This window comes from Nerophis lumbriciformis, linkage group LG39 (assembly GCF_033978685.3).
Source record: "Nerophis lumbriciformis linkage group LG39, RoL_Nlum_v2.1, whole genome shotgun sequence".
NCBI lineage: Eukaryota > Metazoa > Chordata > Actinopteri > Syngnathiformes > Syngnathidae > Nerophis > Nerophis lumbriciformis.
The window spans coordinates 12,751,969-12,772,329 of NC_084586.2; the positions used below are offsets into that span (position 1 = coordinate 12,751,969).

General features: G+C 41.5%; 2 protein-coding genes across 4 annotated transcripts in view; one reads left to right on the forward strand and one right to left on the reverse strand.

The window, feature by feature from the left end:
- The window catches only part of fbxo11b (F-box protein 11b), a 36,749-nt gene extending 34,456 nt beyond the window's left edge, over positions 1 to 2,293 (forward strand). For all 3 annotated transcript variants that reach the window (XM_061932006.2, XM_061932007.2, XM_061932008.2), the window contains exon 22: positions 1,101 to 2,293. In XM_061932006.2, coding sequence (XP_061787990.1) covers positions 1,101 to 1,230 — 130 coding nt within the window. In that variant the 3' untranslated portion in view covers positions 1,231 to 2,293. The remainder of the gene's footprint in view (positions 1 to 1,100) is intronic.
- Positions 2,294 to 3,816: 1,523 nt separating this feature from the next.
- Positions 3,817 to 20,361, reverse strand: part of msh2 (mutS homolog 2 (E. coli)) — a 43,208-nt gene continuing 26,663 nt past the window's right edge. Inside the window, exons 10-16 of the mRNA XM_061931914.2 lie at positions 19,057 to 19,207; positions 18,889 to 18,986; positions 18,428 to 18,676; positions 12,653 to 12,857; positions 12,339 to 12,586; positions 4,176 to 4,342; positions 3,817 to 4,062 (exon numbers count right to left, since the gene is read on the reverse strand). Of these exons, the coding sequence (XP_061787898.1) occupies positions 3,889 to 4,062; positions 4,176 to 4,342; positions 12,339 to 12,586; positions 12,653 to 12,857; positions 18,428 to 18,676; positions 18,889 to 18,986; positions 19,057 to 19,207 (1,292 nt within the window). The 3' untranslated portion in view covers positions 3,817 to 3,888. The remainder of the gene's footprint in view (positions 4,063 to 4,175; positions 4,343 to 12,338; positions 12,587 to 12,652; positions 12,858 to 18,427; positions 18,677 to 18,888; positions 18,987 to 19,056; positions 19,208 to 20,361) is intronic.

Here is a 20,361-nt window from a genome sequence, read left to right on the forward strand (position 1 = left end):
ACAGGAAGTTGAGTGACATGTCAATGTGAAACAAACAGGAAGGTGACATGTCAAAAACATCGATTCACATCTGATTCACAATTCTTATTCATCCTGATTCTAAATCAATATAAAGTTTGTTTTTTTATAAGATTCAATTTTTAAAGACTTTAGACCACCTCCATGCAACCAGAAGGAGCTTTTCTAACCTCTTTTGAAAAAGTTTCATTAGAATTGTTATATCAAATAATACATTGCAAGAATCAGTTTGAATCGAAAATCGCGTTGAATCGATTTGTCTTCCCAGCAATCTGATTCGAATCATTTGGTGGCCAAAGATTCAAGTATTGTTATCACTGAAGGATGAGACTAAACATGTCGCACACCGAAACAAAGTCAGGAACAGGCATGCTAATAGCTAAGCTAGCTTTAAACAACACCAAGAAATAAGTGCTTAGTAAAGTTTAAGAAGTGCAGATGGATGAGTGTTACTGCAGATATTAGCATAGTACAGTAATCTATTTATTTATATCTGCACCTTATTGCTTTTTTATCCTGCACTACCATGAGCTAATGCGACGAAATGTTGTTCTTATTTGTACTGTAAAGTTAAAATTTGAATGACAGTAAAAAGGAAGTCTAAGTCTAATAAAATTACTAAGTAGATTAATAAAAATTAGTGAGAATATAACATCTGTTGGTGTGACAGCAACACACGTCAGAGGTGGAAGTATCAGTATATGATCAATACTATTATTACTTTTTTTTTTAACTAATGTATTAATGTAGGAGCCTAAATGCTGTTTAAGTTCATTTACATTTTATGGAAAGTGCTTTATGTTTATTCAGCCAAAAGGGGACTATTTACTTTATTTAAATAATATGAAAATGTACATATTGCATGCTTAGAATAATTATAAGGTACACTTTATTTGTAATTATTACATTTTTCTGAATAGTTTGATGACGTACTATTTTATACTGCTTCAATACAGTGAAGATTACCTAACTGTTTAATTGCATACATGTGACAAACAGGAAGTTGTGACATGTCAACATTAAATGCATGAAGTCATGAATTGTTTAAGCGTCTTTCTAACCATCACTTGTGGTCCTCCCAGCTTCTTCTGTGACTGCGGCGCGGGCACGTTGTCCAACCCGTGCACGCTGGCCGGTGAGCCCACGCACGACACGGACACTCTGTACGACTCGGCGCCGCCCATCGAGTCCAACACGCTGCAGCATAACTGAGGACCCCCATCCACACCTCCACCCCCTGCCCCGGCTGGCGTGACGTCTCACACGCGTTAGGGCCACGCCCCCTTTTACTTCCACCTCAAAAGCCCTCGCCCCCACACACGCAAAAGAGACGCTCTTGAACGCAGCGAGCGCTCTGGCATCAGATGAAGGCTGCAGTGCAGGCAAGACTCCACAAGGGGGCGCACAGACTTAACCCAGCGAGAGAAGAGGCGGAGTCAAAGCTCGGCCTCCTTCACTTCCTGCTTCCTCCCCACGACCGCCATCGCTAAGAGACGCTGACAGGCGGGCGGTGTTTGTGGGAAAGTGTGTGTTTGTGTGCGTGAGATGGAGCACTTTTTTTATTTTTAAGGAAAAAAGAACGTTTTGATCAGTGGATTTTATTTCAACGCTTTATCATGTAGTTTTGTATTTTTAAGCAAAAAAGCTGACTGTATTTGAATGTCTTTTATTTTATTATATATTATAATTATTTCTTTGGTTAGCACCCTGACACACACACCCCCTCCCCTCCCCACCCTCCCATGCACCTCCCCCCCAAAATGGCTGCAGACGCTCTTGTGAGCCAGTAGTGAAGTTCTTTCTGTGAAAGAGAAACTCGTTTAAACACTAAATCAACCCTCTCTGCTCTTTTTGATGTGATTGGCAGGTGGAGTGACTCCGCCCACTCTTGTATAAATGTGTGTGTGTGTGTACAATTTAATGCAGTCAGTGTTTAGTGGAGAGGGTTCCAATAGGACACACCTGAGCTCCTTTTGAACTGGACCACAAGAGTTCATCTGCAAACCCCCCCCCCCCCCAACCTAAGCCCCGCCCCCTCCCTCCCTCCCCCAGTGTATCGTGGTGACTGTGGCTCCTCATGCAGCCTGAATCGTATGCATGTACCATAACATCTAGACTTAATATATTGTGAAGTATTCAATAACCATTATGTAGATGCTAGTTGGGATTCCCCCCCAAAAAAGCGGGGGTATACTTTTTTTTTTTTTTTTTCCTTTGGAGGACAAAAAACAGGAAACTGGCCATTTCTAAGAAAATAAAACTTTATTAGATCCGAGGTGTCTTTTTTTTTTGGTCATGACTTTCGTCACACATTACTAGTCAGTGGTTAGTTTTATAGTACATTTTATATTATGCTGTTTACCGCATTTTTCGGACTATAAGTCGCAGTTTTTTACATAGTTTGGCCGGGGTGCGACTTATGTGTGAAATTATTAACACATTAGGGTAAAATATCAAATAATATTATTGATCTCATTCACGTAAGAGACTAGACGTATAAGATTTCATGGGATTTAGCGATTAGGAGTGACAGATTGTTTGGTAAACGTATAGCATGTTCTATATGTTATAGTTATTTGAATGACTCTTACCATAATATGTTACGTTAACATACCAGTTGGTTATTTATGCCTCATATAACGTACACTTATTCAGCCTGTTGTTCACTATTCTTTATTTTAAATTGCCTTTCAAATGTCTATTCTTGGTGTTGGCTTTTATCAAATAAATGTCCCCAAAACATGCGACTTATACTCCAGTGCAACTTATATGTTTTTTTTCCCTTCTTTATTATGCATTTTCGGCCGGTGCGACTTATACTCCGAAAAATACGGTAGTTTTCCTAAAAAAAATAGATGTACCAGCCCCCAGACACATTTTTATTCTCTAAATTTGGCACCCCCGAGTCAAAATAATTGCCCAGGCCTGGCTTAGCATATATTGACCTTTGCTGGATTGCTTTTAACCCTCTGGGGACACTTCATTATCTTTTACATTTCAACTACTTTTAAAACCAGTCATCTTGGTCTTTTAAGGCTTTTTTGAAACTTTAACTTAACTTTACAAACATTTTTATTTTGACCTTTTGATCAGATGTTCCAAATGTAAATGATTCAAATAACTCCTGTAATGCGAATGCATATTAACAAAAAAAGTGACATCATTTGATCAAAGGCCTTGACTGGGTTTAAGTAAATACAAACATGAATGGCTTTGGAGTATTGTCTAATCACAAGTGTTTCATACGCCTGTGAAATAATTATTAAAATAATTTGAAATTTAAATTTTGACATAAAAAACATGAGAAAGAACCACGTATTATGATGCTAAAATCTATTGGAAGGACAAAAAAGTCTGCCTTTTAAGGTAGAAAATGCATCTACAATATGAGTTGGGACAAATGTAACAGTAATTACACTTCACGACCGCACGGCGGTGCCCTAGAGTAATTAAAAAACGCCTTATTTTTACCTGCATTCTCTGTACGCGCCAGCAGGTGGCGACAAATCCAATCAAAGAGCTCCCAGCACCACATAGCAGAATTTGAGTGTTGTACAAACTTATTTTTACTTCTGAGCCACAAATGGACTTCTACAATGAACAACAAAGGCGGAGCAGATTACAAATATTCTGATTATTTGATTAAATTTTGCATGCAGAGTTGTGGGATGAATAAAAGTCCCCTGGTTAATACTGGAGTTCACCGAGAGGACGAGGCTGCGGAACAAACGAGCTAACGCACAAACGAGCGTGGAGACGACTTGTTTACGCGGGAGGAAGTCGCTCGTAAACACAAAGTATATTTAGAAAAAAATGCTTTATTGAAAAACTGTACAACTCAGTGAAGGACGAGGTCGTCGGTAAGAAAAGTTAAGTTTTGACAGGAAGTGAGCGTGACAGCAGCTCCGAGACGTACGCGTTCTTTTTGGCGAGTAGCGCCTCCTTCATCTTCCTCAGCTCACCTTTTACCTCTTCCTCCGTCATGGCGGTGACGGGGAGACACTTGGCTTTCTCCAGGAAGTCCTGGATCAAGCTCTCGCCCACCTTGCGGAGGGGGACACGGGGGAGTTAAAGCACGGCGGTGCTCGGGTGGACAACACGTGGCACAATTCTGCCGCCTGACTCCGCCCACTTTGGTAAAGAAAAAGCCCGCTTACTTGTTTGTCGCTGCGGCGTCTTTTGGCGTCTGGCTCCTCCCCCTGCTGCTCACACGCTTCCTGAAACTCCTCCAGCTCCTCCGCCTTCACCTTGGCCATGGCGACCACCGCCGGCGGGAAGCACGCCAACTCGGCCACGTGGATCCCGAAACTCTGGTCGCACACGCCTGAGGAGGAAAGACGTCAAAACACGTAGCGTTTGTCAAAACACGTAGCGCTCGTCAAAACCCGTAGAATTCGTCAAAACCAGTTGTATTGGTCAAAACCCGTAGCATTCGTCAAACCAGTTCGTCAAAACCAGTTGCATTGGTCAAAACACGTAGCATTCGTCAAAACCCGTAGCATTGGTCAAAACAAGTTGCATTGGTCAAAACACGTAGCGTTCGTCAAAACCTGTAGAATTAGTCAAAACCAGTTGCATTGGTCAAAACACGTAGCGCTCGTCAAAACCAGTTGTGTTGGTCAAAACACGTAGCGTTCGTCAAAACCCGTAGAATTCGTCAAAACCAGTTGTGTTGGTCAAAACACGTAGCGTTCGTCAAAACCCGTAGTATTCGTCAAAACCAGTTGCATTGGTCAAAACACGTAGCGTTCGTCAAAACCAGTTGTGTTGGTCAAAACACGTAGCGTTCGTCAAAACCCGTAGAATTCGTCAAAACCAGTTGTGTTGGTCAAAACACGTAGCGTTCGTCAAAACCAGTTGTGTTGGTCAAAACACGTAGCGTTCGTCAAAACCCGTAGAATTCGTCAAAACCAGTTGTGTTGGTCAAAACACGTAGCGTTCGTCAAAACCCGTAGTATTCGTCAAAACCAGTTGCATTGGTCAAAACCCGTAGTATTCGTCAAAACCAGTTGCATTGGTCAAAACACGTAGCGTTCGTCAAAACCAGTTGTGTTGGTCAAAACACGTAGCGTTCGTCAAAACCCGTAGAATTCGTCAAAACCAGTTGTGTTGGTCAAAACACGTAGCGTTCGTCAAAACCAGTTGCATTGGTCAAAACACGTAGCGCTCGTCAAAACCCGTAGTATTCGTCAAAACCAGTTGCATTGGTCAAAACACGTAGCGTTCGTCAAAACCAGTTGTGTTGGTCAAAACACGTAGCGTTCGTCAAAACCCGTAGAATTCGTCAAAACCAGTTGTGTTGGTCAAAACACGTAGCGTTCGTCAAAACCCGTAGTATTCGTCAAAACCAGTTGCATTGGTCAAAACACGTAGCGTTCGTCAAAACCAGTTGTGTTGGTCAAAACACGTAGCGTTCGTCAAAACCCGTAGAATTCGTCAAAACCAGTTGTGTTGGTCAAAACACGTAGCGTTCGTCAAAACCAGTTGCATTGGTCAAAACACGTAGCGCTCGTCAAAACCCGTAGTATTCGTCAAAACCAGTTGCATTGGTCAAAACACGTAGCGTTCGTCAAAACCAGTTGTGTTGGTCAAAACACGTAGCGTTCGTCAAAACCCGTAGAATTCGTCAAAACCAGTTGTGTTGGTCAAAACACGTAGCGTTCGTCAAAACCCGTAGTATTCGTCAAAACCAGTTGCATTGGTCAAAACACGTAGCGTTCGTCAAAACCAGTTGTGTTGGTCAAAACACGTAGCGTTCGTCAAAACCCGTAGAATTCGTCAAAACCAGTTGTGTTGGTCAAAACACGTAGCGTTCGTCAAAACCCGTAGTATTCGTCAAAACCAGTTGCATTGGTCAAAACACGTAGCGTTCGTCAAAACCAGTTGTGTTGGTCAAAACACGTAGTGTTCGTCAAAACCCGTAGAATTCGTCAAAACCAGTTGTGTTGGTCAAAACACGTAGCGTTCGTCAAAACCAGTTGCATTGGTCAAAACACGTAGCGCTCGTCAAAACCCGTAGTATTCGTCAAAACCAGTTGCATTGGTCAAAACACGTAGCGTTCGTCAAAACCAGTTGTGTTGGTCAAAACACGTAGCGTTCGTCAAAACCCGTAGAATTCGTCAAAACCAGTTGCATTGGTCAAAACACGTAGCGTTCGTCAAAACCCGTAGAATTCGTCAAAACCAGTTGTGTTGGTCAAAACACGTAGCGTTCGTCAAACCAGTTGCGTTTAGGGGTGATGTTCAAAACCGGTTCTCCCGGTTGTTCGATAAGAAAATAACCGATTCCATGGACTCAAATCCTTTTTTGAGAACCGGTTCCCGTTATCGAGGCCACTATAGTAAAGAAAAAGAGTTGGTTCTTTATTCGAATCCCTGGGAATGAATCCCGCCCCACAGGAAATGCCCTGTGGAACATCAGTCATTAGACTGAGCTACGCCACTTCCTGTGATGTCACACAAGCAGCAATAATAATGGACCGGAAAAAAGGCCTCAAGGCATGGCTATTTTACAAATAAATACGACGAGGAAACAGCAATATGCAATTATTGCCAGGCTTCGCTCTCATGTAAGGGGGGAAGTACAACAAGCATGTTGAAACATGTTCAGGCTGCACACACATAACCTGAACGTTCGAGAACCGTGTGGTGTCTTCGACACGTGGAGAAGCAGCGACAGAGATGACGAAGCACGCCCCTCTTCCTCTGCTTCAAACCTGCAGTGGCGGTGAGTAACTAACGTTAACTGTTGCCGGTTAATTTCCATATTTACCCACTTGTAGCCTTTAGGCTAAAATGAGGTTACCTCTTATGTCAACCAGGACTGCAGTAATGTTAGTTACCTAAGCATAGTCAGTGGCTAACGTGAGCCATTTTGTATGTGTCTGATAACGTTAACGCTATCTTGTAGGGATGTCCCGATCCAGGTTTTTGCACTTCCGATACGATACCGATATTGTTTTTGCATTTCCGATCCGATACCGATACTGACCGATACCGATACTGACCGATACTGGCCTATCCGAGCATGTATTAAAGTTTAAAGTTATTTAGCCTACTTAGTTGTCAGAATCATGTTGAAAAGGGTTTTAGTACTCTTGATAACAACTAGCCAGCTGAATTAGGGGAGTTTGAATAATACACAATGGTTGGTAACAAGAAACTGACCTGTTTATTCAAGGATAAACACAAAATAGACAAAATTATACATGACAAACAGAAATGGCATCATTGAACTAGGGCTGGGCGATATGGCCTTTTTTTTTAATATTGTGATATTTTAAGGCCCTATTGCGATACACTATATATATCTCGATATTTTGCCTTAGCCTTGAATGAACACTTGATGCATATAATCACAGCAGTATGATGATTCTATGTGTTTTGATTGATTGAGACTTTTATTAGTAGGTTGCACAGTGAAGTACATATTCTGTACAATTGACCACTAAATAGTAACACCCGAATAAGTTTTTCAACTTGTTTAAGTCGGGGTCCACTTAAATTGATTCATGATACAGATATATACTATCAGATATATACTATCATCATAATACAGTCATCACACAAGATAATCACATTGAATTATTTACATTATTTATAATCCAGGGTGTGGAGGGGGGCGCCGGATGTAAGTGTCAAAAAGACAGCCAAAAGAGTTTGATATGAGAATAAATCTAAAGTTAAAATATAGGGTAGAAATGCATCCATTTGCAGGAAATGTAGTCTTGATTTTCAAAATTTTCTTTCAAGGCTTGCATGTCTACATTAAAACATTCTTCTTCATACTGCATTAATATATGCTACTTTTAAACTTTCATGCAGAGAAGGAAATCACAACTAAAAAAATCACTAATTTTTTCATACGGTGTTGATGTGGACATTTTTGCCTCGGCATTTTGATGGTGTGGACGTGTGGCACCGAATGGAGATAAGCGTCTCGACAGATGTCACAATATTTGAACAATGATGACGAAAACTGTTTTCTCTGTCGTGTCCGTGTGTCGAAAATTGTTATGCGCTTATTTTTTTATTTGATTTGGCTTAAACAGACGCTTAAACAGTGCGCAATTGCACAGGCGAGCACCTTAGAGGGAGCGTTGCTCGCACGGCTGCGCTAGCATCACAGCTAACGTTAGCCATGCTGCTACCTCTCTGCTCGGGGAGGACGTATACGTATGTGACGTATGACGTGACAGTATGTGACGTGTGTAAGAAGGTGCACTTGCTGTCTGTGAGAGGGAGACACAGAAAAGAGTGAGAAGAGCCTGTCGTGTGATGCCAGCAGCTAAAAGCAACTGCGTGAGAATCCACAGACCTGTGGATGTGTTGAAGGTGTGCTGGAAAATGCGGAACGGAAATTACGGAGCAGCAGAAAAGTGGAATGTATTATTTAAATCGGTGCGTTGGAAAACACGGACCGGAATTTTTTTAAACTGGATCTGGATCGGCATTTTCCCATGCCTTGCCGATACGCAATTTTTGGCAAATATCGGATCGGATCGGGACATCCCTAGTATCTTGTAGCCTACATCACTCCAGTTTGCAGGTCTGTCTAATAAACTAGTGCTTTCTTTCTTTCTTTAGTTTATTTCGTGCATGAACACACTTACAGTATAATACATCACACTTTCATATCATTTCACTTTACATCATGTCTGAAAAGGAGTAGGAAGAAGTAGATCTTATTTAATCCTACCCCTTTCACACTTCAGAGTGTTTACAAATATATACATCATTTACTGACCTTTTTATAATAAAATAACATCTGTGAATTAGTATACACAGCAGTTTTGTAATATGTAATTAATTAATTCAGTCATTATTAACAGACTGAGATGAAGAATATCTTATTTTCAAAAAGGTTGAAAGTATTTCTCATAATTCTTCTTCTTTGTACTTTGTAAGCACTATTCATTTGAACAACCTCTTAAAGTGGATCATATCAGTACAATGTTTAACTTCAATACTTAATTAATTCCACATACTAATGCTAAAGACTTAATAACAGACACCCTAGTCTTCACATTCAGTGTTGATGACCGAAGTGCTGTTATCAACCAAACCTAATTTTTTTGGAAGAAGAATTGTTGATTGATGACTGTGGTGTTCTTAGTGTCATAGTGTGTGTAGTTAGTATGTTCCAATAGCAGAAGTGCACTTTTTGGAGAGCTGTATTATTTTCAGTTTTGTGCCCAAAAGACTGATTTTATTTAACACTATATTATTATTTCAGTGACATGCGGTGAGGTTGATGGCTGGTGAGGCACTGACTTCATCACAGTCAGATTTACAAACATATGAACCCTAAAGAGTATCTTATTCACCATTTGATTGGCAGCAGTTAACGGGTTATGTTTAAAAGCTCATACCAGCATTCTTCCCTGCTTGGCACTCAGCATCAAGGGTTGGAATTGGGGGTTAAATCACCAAAAATGATTCCCAGGTGCGGCGCCGCTGCTGCGTACTTCTCCCCTCACCTCCCAGGGGGTGATCAAGGGGATGGGTCAAATGCAGAGGACAAATTTCATTACACCTAGTGTGTGTGTGACAATCATTGGTACTTTAACTTAACTTTAACTTTACACATACAAACTGTAGCACACAAAAAAGCACATTTAATAAAAAAAAACGTTATTATGGTCTTACCTTTACTTAGAAATTAAGTCCATGCACCGCAACTAAAGCCCTCACTTAAACTTTCCACGTGCAAGATTGAATCTACCGTATTTTCCGCACTATAAGGCGCACCGGATTATTAGCCGCACCTTCAATGAATGGCATATTTCATAACTTTGTCCACCAATAAGCCGCCCCGGACTATAAGCCGCGCCTACGCTGCGCTAAAGGGAATGTCAAAAAAACAGTCAGATAGGTCTGTCAAACTTTAATAATATATTAAAAACCAGCGTTCTAACAACTCTGTTCACTCCCAAAATGTACGCAAATGTGCAATCACAAACATAGTAAAATTCAAAATAGTGCAGAGCAATAGCAACATAATGTTGCTCGAACGTTAATGTCACAACACACAAAATAAACATAGCGCTCACTTTCTGAAGTTATTCTTCATTCGTAAATCCTTCGTCTTCGGTGTCCGAAGTGAAAAGTTGGGCAAATTTACGATCCACTGGCAGATGTTGGCGTCGTCTGGCGCTGCCTCCTCGTCTTAGTGAAGGTGTGTTCGCCTTCTGTCATCCATTGTTCCCACGCAGTTAGCAGTCTAGCTTCGAATGCCCTGTTGACACCAATATCTAGCGGCTGGAGGTCTTTTGTCAATCCACCCGGAATGACGGCGAGTATTGAATTAAGCGCGTAAGCGTGTCTCTCAATGTGCTGTTATGAGCTAGCAAATATAACAACTACACTACCCAGCATGCAACGATAGTTACGAGCATGCGCGGTAGCCCTGAGAAGCGTTGTTGTATGCTGGGAGTTAGAATGTGGTTATGAGCACGCTGTGAGTAAACGTTGAGAACTCAGTTAACATGCCTCGTCTGCATTATTTATAATTAGACAGACAACACACTTAATAGGAGCCATTTTGGGGTCTTTACATAAACACACAAATGGAAATGAAACGTCACATATCCCAGCATGCACCGCGCGCTTCTTCGTCATCCACTGTTCCCACGCAGTTAGCAGTCTAGCTTCGAATGCCCTGTTGACACCAATATCTAGCGGCTGGAGGTCTTTTGTCAATCCACCCGGAATGACGGCGAGTATTGAATTAAGCGCGTAAGCGTGTCTCTCAATGTGCTGTTATGAGCTAGCAAATATAACAACTACACTACCCAGCATGCAACGATAGTTACGAGCATGCGCGGTAGCCCTGAGAAGCGTTGTATGCTGGGAGTTAGAATGTGGTTATGAGCACGCTGTGAGTAAACGTTGAGAACTCAGTTAACACGCCTCGTCTGCATTATTTATAATTAGACAGACAACACACTTAATAGGAGCCATTTTGGGGTCTTTACATAAACACACAAATGGAAATGAAACGTCACATATCCCAGCATGCACCGCGCGCTTCTTCTACGGGAAAAAAAGATGGCGGCTGTTTACCGTAGTTGCGAGACCTAAACTTTATGAAAATGAATCTTAATATTTATCCATATATAAAGCGCACCGGGTTATAAGGCGCACTGTCAGCCTTTGAGAAAATTTGTGGTTTTTAGGTGCGCCTTATAGTGCGGAAAATACGGTATTTAAAAAAGTGTAACCGAGGGTTTATAAATGTCGCCTATACTGTATGAAACTACAAAATAACAAACACGGAGGCTCCAGTTTACACGAGGACCACTTTATTTACCTTCTTTCAAAAACCTCCGCAACGTGACATCACTTCCGCTCTTAGCGCCTTCAAAATAAGAGCTTAAGGCATATACTGTATAACAGCGCATAACAGGAACTTAACATCACAAAGAGGAAAGCCCATGAAAATAGGTTACAAAAGTTATTTAATAAGAAGTCAAAAAGTGCAAAAACAATAATGTTCGTGTTGGAGGAGTTGTGAATTAGGTACACCTGCAGTCTGCTGGTGTATCTGCACAGCAGGCCAGCAGTTAGCCGAGTCATTGCGCAATCCATGTTGCGGCACTGAGTGACGTGCCTCAACTGGCTGCTGTTCACCGCACCGTCTCTTCTCAGTATTTGAACGACAAATGTGAAAATTCAGCGATTTTGAATAAAAATAATCTAAAACTGGTGAAGTTAAATGGAAAATAACTTTATAGTATAACCACTGGATACATATAACAATTAAATTTTTTTTTTCTTTTTACTTTTTTTTTTCTTTCCATGATGGCAGGTGAGGCCCCGCACGTCACTGTATTATTTATACACCTATAGTGATCACAGAGACAGGTTGTTTTTGTGTTACTGTATATATTTGTTTTTCTGAAAAATCCCACTTAATGTACTTTGGGTAACAACAGTCAATATTTATTTATTTTATTTTATTTTTTTAGGGGGGTAACAGTCCATATTTTTTTTTTTTTTTTTTTTTTTATAAAATAAAAGTGAGCTTTTTTAAACCAAATGTGTTCCATATACAACAACCTATCTGGATTCGATAAGAGAATCGGTAAGGAATCGGTTCGATAAGAGGATTCGATAATAGGCTCAAACTCGATAATTTCTTATCAAACATCATCCCTAGTTGCGTTGGTCAAAACGCGCAGGGTTCGTGGAAACACGTAAAGTTCATGGTAGCGTTCATGGAAACATGTAGCGTTTGTTGAAACAACGCATGATGCGGATATAAGGAGAGAATAAACAGATTGCACCACCTCAGTAATTGGGGAACAGAAGACACGTACCTGGCTGGACGCGGTACAGCATGGTGAGTGTGTCGTGGGAGGTCAGGGCCGTCACGTGCAGGTTGCGCACGGCAGCCTGCTGCGCCTCCAGCGCCGTCAGCTCGTGGAAGTGCGTGGCGAACAGGCAGAAGCATCCGATCTTGGCGGCCACGTGCTCGCTGATGGCCCACGCCAGGCCGAAGCCGTCGTACGTGGACGTGCCTCGGCCGAGTTCGTCGATGATGACCAGCGACTTCTCCGTCGACGAACTGCGTGGGAGAAGAACGCACAACGTTAAGATCGGGCGATGGATTAGCGGCTCGTGTTTGGCTTACCGCAAGATGGCGGCGGTCTCTAGCATCTCGGACATGAAGGTTGACACGCCCTTAACCTGGCTGTCCCCTGCTCCCACCCTGGCCAGGATGCTGTCAATCACGCTGAGCTCCGCCTCCTCGCACGGCACGAAGCAGCCGATTTGAGCCATCAGAGCAATTACGCCCACCTGGCGGATAAACGTCGACTTCCCGCCCATATTTGGTCCTGGGGCAAAATGACAGCAATTGATTATCACTAAATCATTGATAAGATACTTGATTTTATATATATATATATATATATATATATATATATATATATATATATATATATATATATATATATATATATATATATATATATATATATATATATATATATATATATATATATATATATACACCGTATTTTCCGCACTATTAGCCGCACCTAAAAACCACAAATGTTCTCAAAAGCTGACAGTGCGGCTTATAACCCGGTGCGCTTTATATATGGATTAATATTAAGATTCATTTTCATAAAGTTTAGGTCTCGCAACTACGGTAAACAGCCGCCATCTTTTTTCCCCGTAGAAGAGGAAGCGCTTCTTCTTCTACGGTAAGCAACCGCCAAGGTAAGCACCCGCCCCCATAGAAGAGGAAGCGCTTCTTCTTCTACTGTAAGCAACCACCCGCCCCCATATAAGAAGAAGCGCGCGGATATTACGTTTCATTTCATTTGTGTGTTTACATCTGTAAAGACCACAAAATGGCTCCTATTAAGAGACACGCGTACAACGCAGAATTCAAACTCAAGGCAATAAGTCACGCAGTAGAACACAGAAATAGAGCAGCAGCAAGAGAAGTGAACATAAATGGTGCGTAGGTAGAGGAAGCAAAAGATGACCAGGGAGACAGCGCCGGACGACATACGCCAACATCTTCCAGTGGATTGTAAATGCCTGGGCGAATATATCGGTCTCAACTGTGGTCCGAGCTTTCCAGAAGGCAGGATTCACGGAACTGCTGGAAAACAACAGCAACATTGACTCTAATGACTTCGACGAGACGGAGCCGGCCATTTTGGATGCCGTATTCGCCCAACTTTTTAATTCAGACACTGAAGAAGAATTGTTAGAACGCTGGTTTGTAATATATTATTAAAGTTTGACTGACCTATCTGACTGTTTTTTTGACATTCCCTTTAGCGCAGCGTAGGCGCGGCTTATAACCCGGGGCGGCTTATAGGTGAACAAAGTTTTGAAATATGCCATTCATTGAAGGTGCGGCTAATAACCCGGGGCGGCTTATAGTGCGGAAAATACGGTGTGTATATATATATATATATATATATATATATATATATATATATATATATATATATATAATTAGGGGTGGGCAAGTTAATGTGTTAATTTCAAGTTAACGCATCAATCTATAAACGCCGACAATTTTTTTATCGCTTGTTATCGCGGGTTTTTTTTTTACATGCTTTTATTTCAGAAGGGTCAAAACCATTAAAAATCAGTTCCCAGTGGCTTATTTTATTTTTCAAAGTTTTTTTTCAAAATTTTACCCATCACGCAATATCCCTAAAAAAAGCTTCAAAGTGCCTGATTTTAACCATCGTTATATACACCCGTCCGTTTTCCTGTGACGTCACATAGTGATGCCAATACAAACAAACATGGCGGATAGAACAGCAAGATATAGCGACATTAGCTCGGATTCAGACTCGGATTTCAGCGGCTTAAGCGATTCAACAGATTACGCATGTATTGAAACGGATGGTTGTAGTGTGGAGGCAGGTAGCGAAAACACAATTGAAGAAGAAACTGAAGCTATTGAGCCATATCGGTTTGAACCGTATGCAAGGGAAACCGAAGAAAACGACACGACAGCCAGCGACACGGGAGAAAGCGAGGACGAATTCGGCGATCGTCTTCTAACCAACGATTGGTATGTGTTTGTTTGGCATTAAAGGAAACTAACAACTATGAACTAGGTTTACAGCATATGAAATACATTTGACAACAACATGCACTTTGAGAGTGCAGACAGCCCAGTTTTCATCAATTAATATATTCTGTAGTCATACCCTCATCCGCTCTCTTTTCCTGAAAGCTGATCTGTCCAGTCCAGTTGGAAATGCATCTGCTTTGAGTGTCGCAGGATATCCACACATTCTTGCCATCTCTGTCGTAGCATAGCTTTCGTCGGTAAAGTGTGCGGAACAAACGTCCAATTTCTTGCCACTTTCGCATCTTTGGGCCACTGGTGCAACTTGAATCCGTCCCTGTTCGTGTTGTTACACCCTCCGACAACACACCGACGAGGCATGATGTCTCCAAGGTACAGAAAACAGTCGAAAAAAAGGAAAATAACAGAGCTGATTTGACTCGGTGTTTGAGAAAATGGCGGATTGCTTCCCGATGTGACGCCACGTTGTGACATCATCGCTCCGAGAGCGAATATTAGAAAGGCGTTTAATTCGCCAAAATTCACCCATTTAGAATTCGGAAATCGGTTAAAAAAATATATGGTCTTTTTTCTGCAACATCAAGGTATATATTGACGCTTACATAGGTCTGGTGATAATGTTCCCCTTTAACGCCTATTGCTGGCTCCTGCGGAAAAGGAAGGAGAACGCGGGAAAAAAAAAAAACAAGCATGGAGAAGAAGGGTAACTCAACAGAACTTTTACATGGTCATTTTCATTATAAAGTACTTCCAGGCGGCAGATTTGACAGAAGCAAAGTCATTTGTAGCCACTGCCAAGCTGGATTTTCTTATCACAGGAGTACTTCCAGTCTAAAATATCACCTTAACGCCAAGCACACTTGATGCGAGCAAACCATTCAACAAAGCAGAAAGTGGAGCCAGGCTGCGGCAGACTACGTTAAATGCAGCGTGCGGGAGAAGTATAAATAAACTAGAGCAAGAGAAGCTAACAAATGCCATAGCGAAGTGGATAGTTACCGGTACAGACTGTAGGCCCATTTGTGTTGTGGAAGACGCCGGCCTGAGTGACAGCACGTATGAGCCGCCATCAAGACGCACCATCGCACCAAGAACACACGAGTTGTATGAAAGGAGAGGACTGTCAAAGTGACAACTTTACCACGTGCAGCTGTAGTGGCTCTCAGTGGGGACTACTGGACATCAATCGGTAAGCATAATTACCTGGGAGTTACAGTGCATTATATTGATGAAAAGTTGGTGCTGCATTCACATGCTCTGTCTATAATGAAAACAGAGGAGAAGCATTATGGAAAAGAAAATTAGAGGAAAATGTTTCTGCTGTTACCTCAGAAATTGCCTGTTCGGATGTTATGATTGTGGCTCAGGGATTTGTATGTAGATTATATTTATTTTCCATAACAAACAGGATAACTTAAATACCCTGGCAATGGCAATAAATTTGAATGTTTGTATTGACATTTTTTGAGTTGATTTTCATAAAATATGCTATTTAACTGCTACTGTTTAACAAGTACTGATTTAAATTGTGTTTGCACAACAAATGTTTTGGCACTTTTGTTCGTATAGGAGAATATTCCAATAAAGGTGCACTACACACTACTTTTGAATTCATTATTGGGTTTTGCGTATACAATGCAGTTAATCGTGATTAATCGGAGAAATTGTGCGATTAATTATGATTAAAATTTTTATTCATTGCCCAGCCCTAATATATATATATATCTATATATATATATACACACACACACACACACACACACACACACACACACACACACACACACACACACACACACACACACACACACACACACAGTCATGGTCAAAAGTTTACATACACTTGTAAAGAACATAATGTCATGGCTGTCTTGAGTTTCCAATAATTTCTACAACTCTTATTTTTTTGTGATAGAGTGATTGGAGCACATACTTGTTGGTCACAAAAAACATTCATGAAGTTTGCTTCTTTTATGAATTTATTATGGGTCTACTGAAAATGTGAGCAAATCTACTGGGTCAAAAGTATACATACAGCAACATACATGATAAATTGTACTAAAATTGAGACTTTTGTCGAGGCTACAACTAATTATTCATGTCTACAATGTTTTTTATACGGAACTATGCTTCACTATACAAACGTTTCGATTTATGAACCATGTCCAAGAACCAATTAAGTTTGTAAATTGAGGTTCCACTGTATATAACATCTATGGTGGATTGTCGGCGCGTTACGGCTACAGTAGTAAGACGTACTCTTCAACATACGAGTATTAGTAGGGTGTGTGTGTATAAGGACCGTAAAATGGCCCCTATTAGCAGACATGTTATCGGGCGTTCTGTTACGCAATATTATTCAAAACCAACTTTTCTTACCTTCTGGTAAGAAAGATGTGTATTTGGGGTAAGGTTGGGCGATATGGCCTTTTTTTAATATCTCAATATTTTTAGGCCATGTCACGATACACAATATATATCTCGATATTTTGCCTTAGCTTTGAATGAACACTTGATGCATATAATCATACCCGTATGATGATTCTATGTGTCTACATTAAAACATTCTTGTCACATAATGCATTAATATATGCTCATTTTAAACTTTCATGCAGAGAGGGAAATCACAACTATTTAGCAAAAGTGTATTTATTAAACAGTTATTAAGCAGTGGCACAAACATTCATGTCATTTCCAAAACAGAAAGTGCAAGATTGTCAGAAACATTTTAAAACAAGTTATTAGTGCACTTTTGTGCATGATGTCACTAAGATGACATATCAAAACAACACTAAATTAAAGTGCACTTTTTGTACAGAACGCCACTACAATAGTTTAAAACAAATAAAGTGCACTTTTGTGCATGATGTCACACAAGATATTTCAATACGTGTCCAATAAAAATGAGCTGCATAATAGGAAATCAAATAGTGTATGTCCTTCGCTCTGTGGTAGGTTATCTCCTTCTGTTGTTGACTATTTTTTTCATACGGTGTTGATATGGAAATGGTTGCCTCGGCATTTTGTTGGTGTGGCACTGAACGGAGATGTTGACATGCAGAGTTTCAAGCACTCCTCATTCTCTAGCGGGTGACTTTTCAAATTATGCTACATATTAGCAGTAATGCTACTTTTTGTAGCAACACTTTTGCCCCACACTTGACAAATTACGGTTGTCTGTTCGACATATTCCCACATGAAGCCAAACCACCGCCAGACGATGGACCCCGTGCTGTTTTTCTTGGGAATTAATACTTCCTTCATTTGTTACCAGATTCGCACCTTCTTTATCTCATATTACCACTCGCACCACAGCTAACGTTACCCATGCCGCTACCTCTCTGCTCCACGTATGTCGTGACAGTATGTGACGTATGTAAGAAGGTGCGCTTGTTTTATGTCTCTATGAGAAGGAGAGACAACAAAGAGTGAGAAACGCCTGTAGTGTAATGCCCGCAGCTAAAAGCAACTGCGTGAAAACGTATACTGGAATATCACGATATAGTCATTTTCTATATCGCACAGAGACAAACCCGCGATATATAGAGTATATCGATATATCGCCCAGCCCTAATTTGGGATCTGCATAAGTCCTGAAAATATGTGCGCATCCTGAAGCGACTGTAAAACAATCTATGCAACATTTTGACCAAAGAACCACCATTACATGTTATGTAGACCACAAAGAAGTGTTTTTAATTTAGAAAAAATTCTTAATGTCATCCCTTTAATGCGCCTTATAATCTGGTGCGGTCTATGGTCCGGAAAATACGGTATTGTGTGACGTCTGAAACATCAAATACTTACTTGGGACATTTGAAGAGAGGGTGTGCTCACCTGTAATGATGAAGAAGCTCTTCTCTCCCTGCACGAAGGAGACATCGTTGGGAATGAAGCAGGTGTCGGCGTCCGCCTCCATGCAGGGGTGCCGCGCTTGCCGTAGCTCCAGGCGCCGGGGCCCGTCGTCCGTCAGCAAGCGGGGTCGCACGTAGGGCACGGGGGCCGAGACGGACACCAAGGCGAAGCTGACTACGGTGTCCAGCAGAGCCACCGTGTCACCCAGCGAGTGCAGAGGGTCCACGTAGCCTAGTTTGACAAGATGAACAAGCGTGAGGGCTTCAGTTGACAATCTGATCAGCTGATTGAGTTCAAATATGATTTTTTTTTATAAACAAGGCGAGTGAAATGAATTGCTGAAGTTCACAGAAGGTAAGTTCAGGCACACAGAAGATGACTTCCTGTTTAATCAATGACATGCGGATGGGGCAGTGTGATGAACACGTGATGCGTTTCCACACCTGAGGCGATGTTGATAATCTCTTTGACGATGGCGTTCTGGGCCTCCTCGTACTCCTCCCTGCTACGGGTGTAGTCCTCGTTGAGAGAGCTCAGCTTGCTGCGGACACACGCGCCAAACTGGCGATTAATGCACAGGACACCTGAGGGCGTGTGTGTGCCACGCTGACCTGTTGGTGAAGCGCACGCCGTTCTTCTGCACATCCAGCGTGGTGAACTTCTTGTTGTTCCTCAGGCTCTTCTGCTCCTTGCAAGTGACTCGCAGGTAGAAGCCCAGCACGCCGCTCGACTCCAACTTCACCGTCTTACCAGCGTCCAAACCTGCAACGACACCATGATCACAACAGCCATGAGTAAACAACGACACAATGGAGATTGCATAGTGCACATTAGGGATCCGATCCGATCCAAATATCGGATCGGCCGCCGATATTTGCCAAAAAATGCGTATCGGCAAGGCATGGGAAAATGCCGATCCAGATCCAGTTAAAAAAAAACAACAACTCCGGTTTCGTGTTTTCCAACGCACCGATTTAAATAATACATTCCACTTTTCTGCTGCTCCCTAATTTCCGTTCCGCATTTTCCAGCACACCTTCAACACATCCACAGGTCTGTGGATTCTCATGCAGTTGCTTTTAGCTGCTGGCATCACACGACAGGCTCTTCTCACTCTTTTCTGTGTCTCCCTCTCACAGACAGCAAGCGCACCTCCTTACACACGTCACATACTGTCACGTCATACGTCACATACGTATACACCCTCTCCCAGCAGACGTAGCAGCATGGCTAACGTTAGCTGTGATGCTAGCGCAGCCGTGCGAGCAACGTTCCCTCTAAGGTGCGCGCCTGCTCAAGCGTCCTCTGCGCACGGCAAATCTATGCCACGCACTAAATCAAATAAAAAAATAAGCGCATAACAATTTTCGACACACGGACACGACAGAGAAAACAGTTTTCGTCATCATTATTCAAATATTGTAACGTCTGTCGAGACGCTTATCTCCATTCGGTGCCACACGCCCACACCATCAAAATGCCAAGGCAAACATTTCCAGATCAACACCGTATGAAAAAAATAGTGATTTTTTTTTTGTTGTGAAAGTTTAAAAGTAGCATATATTAATGCAGTATGAAGAAGAATGTTTTAATGTAGACACATAGAATCATCATACTGTTGTGATTATATGCATCAAGTGTTCATTCAAGGCTAAGGCAAAATATCGAGATATATATTGTGTATCGCGATATGGCCTTAAAATATCGCAATATTAAAAAAAGGCCATATCGCCCAGCCCTAGTTCAATGATGCCATTTCTGTTTGTCAAGTATAATTTTGTCTATTTTGTGTTTATCCTTGAATAAACAGGTCAGTTTCTTGTTACCAACCATTGTGTATTATTCAAACTCCCCCAATTCAGCTGGCTAGTTGTTATCAAGAGTACTAAAACCCTTTTCAACATGATTCTGACAAC